At 37.6% G+C, this 13515-nt stretch overlaps 1 protein-coding gene across 1 annotated transcript in view; it reads right to left on the bottom strand.

The window, feature by feature from the left end:
- Nucleotides 1-13515, bottom strand: part of CDK6 (cyclin dependent kinase 6) — a 258667-nt gene that overhangs the window by 186404 nt on the left and 58748 nt on the right. The window contains exon 2 of the mRNA XM_051961217.1: nucleotides 12789-12924. Coding sequence (XP_051817177.1) covers nucleotides 12789-12924 — 136 coding nt within the window. The remainder of the gene's footprint in view (nucleotides 1-12788; nucleotides 12925-13515) is intronic.

The following is a 13515-nucleotide window of genomic DNA, read 5'->3' as shown; positions in this document are numbered from 1 at the left end:
TTACATGAACTGATGCTAAGTGAAATGAGCAGAACCAGGAGATCATTATATACCTCAACAATGGTACTGTTTGAGGATGTATTCTGATGGAAGGGGATCTCTTCGATAAAGAGAGCTAATTCAGTTTCAACTGATCAAGGATGGACAGAAGCAGCTACACCCAAAGAAAGAACACTGGGAAATGAATATAAACTGCTTGCATTTTTGTTTTTCTTCCCGGATTATTTATACCTTCTGAATCCAATTCTCCCTGTGCAACAAGAGAACTCTTCAGTTCTGCACACATATATTGTATCTAGGATATACTGTAACCTATTCAACATGTAAAGGACTGCTTGCCATCTGGGGGAGGGGGTGGAGGGAGGGAGGGGAAAAATCGGAACAGAAGTGAGTGCAAGGGATAATGTTATAAAAAATTACCCTGGCATGGGTTCTGTCAATAAAAAGTTATTTAAAAAAATAGATCATCTGTAATTTCAGTTTTCAGAGATCATAGTATTACATGACTTATAGTCATATATTATCATCAGGAGCATATGAAAAGGCAGAGCTATCACCTTGTCAACAAAAGTCCACATAGTCAAAGATAAGGTTTTTCCAACAGCAATGTTTGGCTATGAGAACTGGACTAAAAGAAAAATTGAATGCCACAGAATTGACGCTTTCAAACTGTGGTGCTGGGGAAGACTTCTGAGAGTCCCTTGGACAGTAAGTAGATAATTCAGACTATTCATTGGAAGGACAAATAATGAAGATGATGTTTAAATGTTTTGGTCACATAGTAAAAAGATGGGACTCACTGGAATAGAAACTGTTTGTTTTTTTTCCCCCCAAGTGTAAACTGGGGACCACAATATTAACCAAATATATAAGCTGTTTTCATATATGGTGAAGAATGTGCTGACCATTGTTGGTCAAGAGAGTTCCTTCACTCAGAAGCTCCATGTAACAGTGAAATCATGGGTCCAATACTCACCTTATGTTTTGGAATGTACATAATGAATGAGCATGAGAGAGCCCTATAAAGTAATGGAAAGGCTTCACTGAGGAAGTGGTTCCTAATTTGGGTGAGCCTTGAAGGAAGGCAATAGTTTTCAACAGTTTTAGGACGTACTATACCAGGTCATCACTATGTACTATTTTAATAAACAATGTTTATTCTTGGGTTAATTTGTGAAATTTGAGGCATTAGAGTCTATAAAATCGGTGTGTCCAGTTTGATCAATTATTCTTTTAAATTCAAAATTCTGTAAAATGGGCTTAAACTAAAAAATGGTCTTACACATTAAAAAAAAGGTACGGTCCATAGCTAGTAAATTAACATTGTTATTATGAGTAGTTTAAGTATGTGTTTGAAACAAAAACATCCTTAAGGATTGAATCATAAACTTTGTGCATGAGTCAATGACTTTCTGCTCATGATCCAAGATGGATCCAAGAAGTACCAACATTTATAAGTGATTCCGCTCATTTAAAATTAACTTTAGAAATATGAATAATGAATGTGTACAAAGGCTAAATCATGGCTTAATATTAAAGAAGGAAAAATAAATTAAGAAATAACAAATAAAAGACTTGAAGAAGATTGTACAAGAAAAAGATGAGAGTTTTTGTCTATGTGAACTCACTTAGTCACCAGAGTATTGGATGCTTTAAAAAAGGCTAATGTAATTTTAGTTTCTATGATTAGCAGAGTCAAGGACAAGGAACGTGACAGTCAGACAGTCAATAAACATTTATTAAGTGTATGCTCTGTACCAGGCACTGTGATAAACACTGGGGATAGAAAGGCAAAAGATAATCCCCGTTTTCAAAGAGCTTACAGTCTAATGGGGGAGATAATATACAAACAAATAATATATATGTAGGATAAATAGGAAATAATTATTAGAGGGAACACACTAGAATTAGGGGGAATAAGAGGATCAAGAAAAGTTCCTATAGAAGGTAGGATTTTAGCTGGGATGCTGAGAAATGAGGATAGAGAACATTTCAGGTGTGGGGCACAGCAAATGAAAATGAGATAGAAGTCTTGTTTGAGGAATAGTTAGAAGGTTCACAAGGAGAGTATAAGATCTAAGAAGATTGAAAAGATTGAAGGAGGGAAGAGATTACGAAGGGAAGTCTTACTGCCTTATTCTTCTAATACTGTGTTTAGTTCAGGATATCTCCTCCCTCTCATTTTAGGAAGAACACAGAAAATCTAGAATACATTTAAAAATGGATGAACAAGATGGTTAAGGGGACTTGAAACTATGTGATACAAGAAACAGTCACAGGAACTGGGATTGTTTCATTTGGAGGAGATCTGAGGGACACATCTTTAGATATCTGAAGAGTTGTCATGTGAAAGGGGGATTAGATTTATTCTCTTAGGCTTTAGAGGGCATAAACAAGAACTAAGTGATGAAAAATAAACTGGCAGATCTAGGTTCAATATAAGAAAACATTTCCTAAGAGAAAGAGCCACCCAAAATCAGATTGGGTTCTTTGTAAGGTTCTCCCTCACTAGATGGATTTGAGTGATGGTTGAAGAATTTGTGGGAATGCTGTATTTTTGTTCTGGTAGGGGAAGAGCAAGATAGCTTCTGAAGTCCTTCCTTCACTCCTTGGGGTTCTGTAATTCTGTGTGAAAGCTCTGAGCAATCCAGGCCTCCCACTCAATTCTAGGCCCCATTCATTGTCCATGTGTAAAAAAAACAGTGGCATCCAGCTATGTGTCTTGGTCTGCCAAGAAGCATTTTTAATCCCCTTTGACTGGCCCATGATCACATAGCTAGTAGGTGTGTGAGGGAGGAGTTGAAGCAGTGTCTTGCTGATTCCAAGTTTGACACTCTATCATGGAGATCCCTTAGAAAAGATGGAAGAAATGATCGGTGAAAGAAGCCAGGAAGAGAAAGCTTCTAGCTGGCAGGAGGAAATAAAAACTATAGTTATCCCTTCCACATTATAGGGGTTAAGAGCTTGGTGCCCCCACGATCTGGAAAATCCATATAAAATCTCTTGGCCTTCTAAACCAGAAAAATCTGAATCTTTTTTCTTTTTCTTTTATGGGATGCTTACAGAAACCTATTATAAAATTTGGGCTAAGTATTTGGTCATAGGCTATATTATACAATACTATACATATATTTTACGTATTTCTGAGTTATTAAACATTTTCTTCATGAGTTGTCTGCAGCTCTCCCAAAATTCCATTTTAATTTCTTGTGCTAACCTTTTGTACATCAAAACCATGATGAGGAAAATCAAGACATGGAAAAAATCTGTACTATTAATTAACGAGGGTCACAAAGGTTGTTGTTTAGTCATTCAGTCATGTCCAACTTCTCCAGTGAATTAAGGCAAACAGGACTGACTACTGCAGAGTCACACAGCTAGTAAGTGTCTGAGCCCAGATCTGAACTCAAATTTTGGCTCCAGGTCCAGTGCTCGACTCAATGGATCATGTAGCTGCTCACTAGGATCACAGAACAGAAAGGTAAAAAGAAGACACTCCCAGACCAGCTGATGTATATGTCACATGGGATAACTTGCTCACAGATGATGAATCCAGAACTTCTTTTTAGCGTTAACTGGATGGGAGAGTGGACAAACCACTGGACTTGCCACTGGGAAGAATTAAATCTGAATCTTGTCTCTCACAGTTAGTGGTTGAGTGACTCTGGGCAAGTCACTTAATGTTCTCTGATAAGACCAAGAGGCTGATATTAACAAGATGAAACTAATGTAAAATCTTGCATTGACTGAGGGCTTTAAAAAAATTTTTTAAAGAAATTTTATTGATGCCTTTCTTTTACCTTTACATCACTGCCATTTGGGAATCAATCTTCTGGCCCCAGTCCAGAAGTGAACCCTTCTTTGTAACCAAAAAATAAAAACTGAGCAGAAAAGATAATAGGGCGATCATGTCAGACAAGGTATTTCCCCCCCCCAGCAGCCACATTTCTCAACAGGGAAGAGAGGGGCTGGGTTCATTATCTATTTTCTGCCACCATGACTGCTTTTTCAATTACTCCTTCCTGTTTCTTCATCAGTGCTGAAGTACTCACCTGTAATCAATGTGTACATTGTGTTTTTTACTAATACTGACTTAATTTTGGTTTTTTAGACACATTTTCCCATGACTCTGAAGTTCCAATTTTTTAATACTTTACCACAAAATAATATTTCATTGACAAAAAGTATTATTAAGTACCTAATATATATCTAGGTATTGTACTATGTAACTAATGGAGAAACCAAGACAGATGAAAAAAATATACCTGTCCTCAGTGCCATGGAGAGAAAACATGGAAACAATGGATAAATTAAGATTCTAAGAAAGAAAGTTTGAACATGAAGAAGCACTGGAAAAGCTTTCTCGTAGAAAGGAGAATTTCACCTAGGACCTAAAGTAAGCCAGGAGACAGAGCTGAGCAGAAAGAAAAACCCAGAATGGGTGGGTGGTCAGTGAAAATGGCAAGAAGCTAGGATATAAGAGAGCAGAGAAGAGAGAGAGAGAGAGAGAGAGAGAGAGAGAGAGAGAGAGAGAGAGAGAGAGAGAATGTGTGAAGAAGAGAGAGACAGACAGACAGACAGCAAGGAATCCAGTGTCACTGGATTGTAAAGCACATGAAGGGGAAGGCATTCCCCAATCAATGGGTACACCATTTCCAGTTCTTTGCCAAAAAGGAAAAAAATACCATACGATGCCATGAATATTTTGATGAATGTCCGAACTTTGTTTCCACTTTTATTTAATTTAAATTAACAAAGCTATTTCACAATATAGCATAGGGAAAACTTAGAAATTTATTTAAATAGTTCATTGTAAATATATATATATTTTGTAAATATATATATATATTTGATTGAATGCTACCTCAATATGAGTCACTGGTGCAAAGACCACTTGGTCGCCAAAAACCTTAATATAATCTTAGGCAATATGAATATAAAGTGTATGGTCCAGAATCAGAAAGTATAAAGTCTCACTGTATCCTACAATGATTAAATCACATCTGGAATATATGGTTAGCAAACTTCCTGGCACACAAGAGGTACTTAATAAATGCAAACCGCTCCAATATTTTTGCCCTAAAAATCCACCAAAAAACAATTTTAAAAATGGAGTCACAAAGAGCCAGATATAACTCAATACCCGCATTCTGTTGAAAGATACTAACAAAGTCTGGTGTAGTCAGTATAAAGCATAAAAGACCTCAAAACCAAAGATTCTGGATCCACGGCATTTTAAATTTGTGAGGGACATTAGGAATCTAGCCCATCTTTTTCAAATTACAGATGAGAAAACTGAGGACCACAGTGACTTCTCTAGCATATGGAAGAACTGAGACCTGCATTCAGACCCTTAGAATGTAAACTTCTTCAGAGTAGGAGCTGTCTTTTTTCCCATTGTATCTGTCACAGTGCCCAGTATAGAACACGAACTAAATAAATGCTCGTTGACTTGATCTTTGATTTCTGAATCCACTATTTTCTATTAGACAATATTTCCTCTCACTATAAGTCAGCAAAACGTTATGAAAGAAATGCTTTTGCAAACTGTAAATGTGAGGTCTTGATGAAGGGAGAATAAACTTAGTAAACTCCCATGTGAAAGAACTACTGTATCTAATGATGAAGGTCAGGACCATCTCTGAAACGTACAGCAAGACAGTGATGACTAAGGTACTGGAAGGATAAATGATAATATACTGGGGATTTCTGTCCCGTGTGGACTGGACAAGGTGGACGTGAAAATTCCTTCCAAATCTTGTCATTCCAACTTCCAGTTCTATGCTGTGATTTGTCCAGAGTCACGTCAGAGGAAAGGCCCTGAAGTTGGCTTGGAGGCCATTGATCTATCAACCACTTCATGACTTTTTGTAAATCGCATAATTATAATATTATGGCCTTGAGATTACATAACACAATTAGACAGGGGTGATAAAGCCATCCTTCACAACAAATTTGTTTATTTAAAGAATTACCACAAAAGGGCCTGTATGAGTTTAAGAGTGAAGTGAGACCTTAAAAAAAAGTGGCAGGATTCTGAAATTAGACTGTATCTAAAAAGGCAGAGAGAACTCTGGATGAGCAGCTGGTGAGCGATGTCCAGGGCCTCAAGCTGGACCGGCTCCTAGAGAGGCTCGGAGCAGGGTAGGGGTAAGTGGGGAATGGGCCTGAAAAAGCAGATACCACATGAAATTCACTGGGCAACACAGATCATACATTATTAAGTAAGCAAGCAAGCATTTTATGAAGAATCTCCTATGGGTTAGGCAGTAAACTAGTTGTCGGGAATTCAAATATAACACAGAGACGGTCCTTGCTCTCAAGATTACATTCTTTTGGAGGAGACAGAATGCACATAAGTGGACTACACAAAATAAATACATCAAGTCAATGAGTATTTATTAAGTACCTACGGTGAACTTGCCCTCAAAGAGCTCCAGTCTAATGTGAAAGGGCAACGTGAAAACTATTATATATAAAGAATAAAGATAATCTTTGAGGAAAGGCACTGACTTTCAGGTCTTTGTATAGAACACACCTTAAAAGAAATTAGGGATTCTAAGTGAAGGTGAGGAAGAAGTATATTCAAGGTGTCCATGGTATCTTGTGCAAAAGCAGACATATGGGAAATTAAGAATCTTGTGTATAAGCAAAGAGAAAATGAAGCCATTTTAACTGGATCAAAGTCTGCTCTCTACTCTAAGTGCCATAAGTAATAAAAACAAACTACTGTTAGTATAATTGCCTTAGATTGAAACACCTTAAGTAGGTTAAAGACCATAGTAAAAGTCCAATTTAGCACGACTGGTCAATGAGATGGAAGTTAAAAGGAGTCTGTTTATTCTTGGCCACCATAGAACTAGTTAAAATGATACAACTCATTAAACCATCTTTATATGATATCTTTCAGTCATTTGCATTTAAATGATGGGCATTTTTTTCTTTCAAAGAAGGTTTCTAGTAGTATGACATCTAGAGTTTGATATGAAAGTTAATGCCAGATACTGCATGAGACTTTCTTTTAAATGCTAGGTTGCCTCAACCAGACAGATCAGGAGGATTTTAGATTTTTCTCAATTTCCTCCCGGAATTACATCATTTATCATGGTGTGTTTGTTCCCTGAATTTCTTGCCTTGTTTTTGGAATCACCTTATTATGCAACATCTGCTCCGAATTTCTAATGTGATAAACAGAGTAAGTGTGCTGGTGGCAGATGGCTAATGATCGGGAGCAGCAGCACAGCATTAGAGGCTGCCTTGTATTCTGAGAAGCGACATTTTCATGTTAATTTACTCTGGGCTCGGCAAAGATGGAACAAATCACCTGCTAGTGATTCAGGCAAAGTGAAAAACCACCAGGTGCCCAGAGATTGGCGAGAGGGAGACAGAGACAGAGAGACAGAGACAGAGAGAGACAGACAGACAGAGAGAAAGAGAAAGACAGAAAAAGACAGAGATAAAAAGAGACAAAGAGAGACAGAGAAAGACAGAACAGAAACACACAAGAAAGAAAGAGAAACAAAGAGAAAGGGGGAGGAAGAGAGAGGCAGACCCATTAGGGCTTTTTTTTTTTTTTCTTTCTCCATTTCAGGGGTGGGAAGATGGGGGAAATGGGCCGTTTTCCTCATCTGAAGCCCAGTGAACTAGTCACTTTCCATTATGTCAGACAGGGAGAGATGATTCAGTTCTAAGCATCCCACACCAACATAAAAGCCACTGTTTACAGCAAGCAGATATTATTCATGAAAGCAGATATTTCCTGGAGGCAGAAAACAGGTGCTGTCAGAGCATCTGTCAGAAGTCTCTGCAGTCTGGATTTTGTACAGTAAACCTAATAATATGTTTTATTTCTTTTGCTGAAAGCACTATAAACAACAGGTATCTAAAAAAAAAAATCCACTCTAAGAGAAAAATCAGATTTAATTCACAAATAAGTGCCACAGATTGAATTTTGCTGGCTTTTTCTGAGTTCCATACAGCTTTATTTACTTAGCGTCACATCGAGGTATATGGAAAATACTTTCTGTTCTGAGGTGGATTCTGTCAGGAGGCCAGATGGTATGGAGAGGAGAGACAGGGCTCTCTTTCAAGTGACGCCATCTCTGTGTTTCCAATTATTATCTGTAAATGGCACTGCCAACCAGCCAACATTTATAGAATATCCAATATATGCAGAGCTCTGTACCAAGAAAAAGAAAGGCTAGTTGCCTTTAAAGAGCTAGATAGTGATAACATCAATAATTTCAGCAGCATGTACATTACACCTTTGAGATTTGCAAAGTGACTGAAAGAGGTCTGATGACTCCATTTTACAGGTGAAGAGAGAGAGAGAGAGAGAGAGAGAGAGAGAGAGAGAGAGAGAGAGAGAGAGAGAGAGAGAGAGAAGGAGTGGGGGATTTAGAGATTGAGAGAGAGAAAGACAAAGAGAAAAAGATAGAGACAGAGACACAGAGAGAGAATGGTGAGGGGGAGAGATCCATTAGAGCTGTTTTTAACTCCCTCCATTTAGGGGTGGGAAGACGGGGGAGAATTAACTAGTCAACTGATTTAAGGAGACAGAGATATGACAGAGATACAACATTTATTAAGCACAGAACATATTCTAAGCCCCAGGGATACAAATTGAAGCCCAAAAGACAGTCCTGGCTTTCAAAGAGCTTTTATTTTAACTGTCACAAGTATGGGAGAGGCAGGGTGGTGAGGAAACTGTGGGCAGTGACCAGGCAAGATGGAGTACCACGTTCTTTTATTAGAGTAGGGGGAGCCCAGATTTACAGGTAAGACAGAGAGGGGAGAAGAGTTTCAGAGGGATTGTGGGGGGCGACAATCTCACAATTCATGGAAGACAGATTCATACTAAGGTCCTAACTGACCACAATAACCCTCCAAAGTATCTGGGGAAATATAGCATAAGACGTGCACAAGGGGATGAACCCTTTGGGCATCATTGGATGGATAACTAGGGGATTCAATAGAAGGTTGCTAGACTAATCAGGAATCCTACCTCGGATGTCACCTGTGTAACTATGTGCAAGCCACTTAGTTCTTTGAGCCTCAATTTCCTCATCTGTAAAATGGGGATAATAATATCTAGCTTTCAAAATTGTGAGGACTAAATGAGATAACACATAAAGCACTTTGTAAATCTTAAAGCACTCTGTCAATGTTAGCTGTTATTAACAAATATAAAAGAACAGTGCAAAAAAATGAGTCCTATGGGATTTCTTGTACATGCAGAAGACTACTGGGACATTCTACGGAGAAGTACATGGAGCCATACATAATAGTTGAATATAATGGATGTGCTGAATGCAGGAGAGAGTGGAGAAGGCAAGGTGTGGAAAGCTGCTCCCATCGCACCAAAATGAGTTGGCTGCCAGAGATCAGGTGATGGATGGGAAGCTTTTTACCTGGAACAGGTCTCTAGAACACTTAAAGAAGGTAGATGTTGCATGTTGCTGGTTTATGTTTTGAAGCAGGTCATAACAACAATCCACAAGCTGCAGAAAATGTGTGACCGTGAGGGTATTGGGGTGAGGCTGTGAGCATGGCTGGGCAGGGATGCCCATATATGGGATTTTACACGCTCTTTTGATTATTTTCCCTTAAAAAGATTCACCAGAGGAAACAGAATTTTATGTTGCTGCATGTCTATGCCTGAACCCTAGGTATGACAGCAAGATCAGGGTCAGTGCATTATAGGGAAAACCCTCTCCAAGTTAAAGATAATTGAGAGAAAATACAAATTCAAGCAACTCTAAAGATCTCCCACTCTTAAAATTATCAAAGATGCCTCCCCCAAAGGAAAATAACAATTGCTAGAAACAGACCAATATGTTCAAAAGTCTGCCATTTTCATAGTGGCAAAGAACTGGAAACTATGGGGTGACTATCAATTTGGGGAATGGCTGAATCAATTATGATACAGGAATGGAATGGAATGGAATATCTTTGTCCTCTCAGATTTGATGAAAGCTAATGTTTCTGAGAAATAGGGAAGATTTAAATGAATAGATGCAGTGAAGGGGACAGAATTAGGATCACAAGTTATAGAGCAATAAAAACACTGCAAAGACAACTCTGAAAGACTTAAGAACGCTGATCAATAGCACTGACCAATCATAAATCCACAGGTTCGATAAAGCGGGTCACTCAACTCCAGACAGAATGAGACGTACATTCTGGTCGTGGCCAATGCAAGTATTTGTTTGGCTTGATTATGTACATTTGTCATAAAAGTTTATTCTTTTAAATTGGGGAAGATAAATGAGAGGGAGGAAAAAAACAAGTATTTGCTGATTGAAAAAAAAAAAAAAAGAAACAAAAAATCTAAGTCTCTTTTTCATTTTTAGGGAATGTTAGTTCCAGAGCATCAGGGATTCTGGTCATGGGGGAGGGGGTGGTTAGGAAGAAGGAGGAGTTAGGCACCCTTCCACAATATGCCAGTGTTCATTAAGATTTTTCCAAATCTATTTCTCATACACCAGTGCAGAATTTAAAAGACCCAATAAAAATTTATTTTGAATTTTTTTCTCTCGTTCCTATAAATGAATTTTAAATGAAAGGCACATGAGATATCCAAAGAATTGATGTTATTCTCATATATTCTACATTATTGCTGTTTATCCAGAGTTAAATCCCTTATCTTTTTCTTGATTTACCAGTTTCCATTTTACTTACAAAAAAATACAAGGCTGACATTAGGCATAACGTCGTAAAGATTGAGTTTCCCAGACACACATTAGGCCCTACCCTGCATCCAGAAGGAACAGATCACCCTGGTTTTGGGAGTGGTTTAAATAAAACCCACATATTTAAATGGTGTTTAAATGAGTAGGAAAAGCTGTTAAATGATACCTTAAGTGTTCCCTCTCCCTTACTCCCCACGTACAATCAGATCTTGTCCTTCCACTTTGTCTCTCTCAGAATCTTTAGCTTTACCCAATTCTTCACTCAGAAGTCATCTCCTGTTCAATCTTTCCTATCTATAAAAATTATTAATGAACTATCTCTCTGTTCTCAAATTACTTTGGACTTACTCATCTATGAACATGTTCTATCCTCTCAGTAGAATACAAGATTGCTGAGGGCATGGACCATTCTTCACTTTGCCTCTGCATTCTCAAAACTGTCTTGGCTAGTAAGAGATCCTTAATTGTTAGTATTTATACAGCTTTTTTTTTTTTTTTCCTTTGCAAGGCAACTGGGGATAAGTGACTTGCCCAAAGGCACACAGCTAATAACTGTTAAGTGTCTGAGTTCATATTTGAACTCAAGTCCTCCTGACTTCAGGGTCATATGGCTGCCCCTATATAGCTTTTTAAGACTCACCAAATACTTTACAATTATTATCTTATTTTTTCTTCACAACAACCGCGGGAAATAGATGATACTGTGATCCCCATTTTGCGGATTTGGAAACTAAGGCAGTTAGTTATCCAAGGACATATAGCTAGCTGCAAGGGGCTGAGGCTGAATTTGAACTCAGATTTTCTTGAGTCTAGGTCCAGCACTTTAACCACTGTGCCAAACAGTTAGTTGTTGAGTTGAGGAATCTTCCTGACTTGAAACCTGTCCCTCTATCCATTTGTGCCATGTAGCTGTCTAGAAGGGCTAGACTTGATATATTACAGACGAGGCAATTGAGTCTCAGGCAAGTGAAGGGATTTCTCTACACAAAACATTACCGGATTTACAAAAGTACAGTAAAAGAGAAGTCTTTAGGGCAGTTTATGACTGTAGGAAAGCCAGGCTGGAGAGAATGTCAAATTGTAGCCAGAAAAATGAGCCATTAAACAGCTAAATTCATCAGTAACAGGGAACGCATTTCAGCTCCTACCAAAAAAGGCACTTCTTACTCTGAGCAGAGAAAAACTACTTATAAGTAAATGACGGAACCCTCAAAAGATGCCCTAACTTATTGGCATATTTTGAGCCTCAAAGCTCTGGATTTCTTATTTAGAAAAAGTTTCTTATTTCTTATGAGTCTTTTAAAATTATCCTGCTACATACATGATACATTGGATCAAATTCCTATGTCTGAAAATTGGGGGTCTTTTCACAAGGACCTCAGATGAACATCTACAAATCTAACAGAACTAGACTGAAATTCAAAATACAGCAAAACCTGTAGTAATCCAAACACCAACTGACTGGAATTCAAGAAGGCAAAGAATTTTCCTGTAGAGCCAGTATGGCCAACTTTAGAGACCAAGAAACCTGAATTTTGGGGACTGCCTCTAAGATATCCAGGCTGTGTGATCCTGGGTAGGTCATTTAACTTCTTATTGCTTTAGAAAGATGTAGCTTAAGAAGGTGATGTGCTGCATCACAAAGGAAATTATCTTCATCAAGGAATTCTCTATATTAATGAAACCATAGGTTTCTCAATTCTTATACCAGACTTTTAGAAAAAAAGAGTCATTAACAAGAAGACAAACATGTCTTTTACTAATAGTTTTACTAGTTAAATTAAGATCCAACTATAAAAATATTGAGTAATCATAAAAGACATCCTGATGATAAACATTAAACTCTAATCATATAGCAAAATTAAAGTCTATTGATTATACTGTCCTTATTAAGGCAGAAAGAACTTGAGTCCAAACCATCTTTGGCTCTGAGGTTAGTATGAAGGATTGTAATAAAAATTAATTTCTGATAGAGAACAAGCTAATCCTATTAAATGAGAATTCTAAAAATTTAAATATGACAAACATATTAGTTCTACTTGTTTCAGTATAGAAATGGTACAGGCACAATCAGTAAACAGAATGATTTCTTAGTACCTTGATTGTTTCCGTGGGTACTCCTGGGTCTGGAACTTTATCCAAATAGGTGGTCAAGTCTTGATCAACGTGTTCAAACACTAGCGTAAGCTTGGTCTCCCTGTCTGTCCGTGAGACTGTACATACATCAAACAACCTAGGAAGAAAGTGTAAGAAAAGATAAGTAGGAAGAAATAGGCAAAGAAGCAGCAAGCATTTCTTACACATAGCCCTCGATTTTATTACATAAAAATGAAGGAAGGGGAAAAAAAACTTTTTTTTCTGGAAACAGTTCCATCCTTCCTTAAGGTTGCAAACTATGTTAAGAGTGTCATTCTAAAGGGACAAGTGTCAGAAGATGAAAAACAATCCCATTTCCCAATTTTAAAATGGCTAAATATGAACAGGTGGTTTTCAGAAGAAGAAATCCAAAGTAATCAAATTTTTAAAAAATACTCTAATAATTAGAGAAATGTAAATTAGGAGGCTTTGTATTTAAACTATCACACTGAGTTGACTTTAAAAAAAAAAAGGAGCTAATAAAACATGGAAAATTACAAATGCTAGAAGAACTGTGGGAAAACCGACACATTGATGGTTTTGTGGACTTGTGAAGTGGCCTAGCTATTCTGGAAAGAATTTGAAGGCATATCCCAATGCTGGTCAAAGGATATACACATTTTAATGAGTTGGGGGGCATTGTCTGAAATATGTTTGTACCCATGTACACATGTATGTACGCACTCAC

The sequence above is a fragment of the Antechinus flavipes genome, chromosome 5 (genome assembly GCF_016432865.1).
Source record: "Antechinus flavipes isolate AdamAnt ecotype Samford, QLD, Australia chromosome 5, AdamAnt_v2, whole genome shotgun sequence".
NCBI classification, from domain to species: Eukaryota; Metazoa; Chordata; class Mammalia; order Dasyuromorphia; family Dasyuridae; genus Antechinus; species Antechinus flavipes.
The sequence above is the reverse complement of the archived record's forward strand: the minus strand, read 5'-3'. Positions and strand labels throughout refer to the sequence as shown.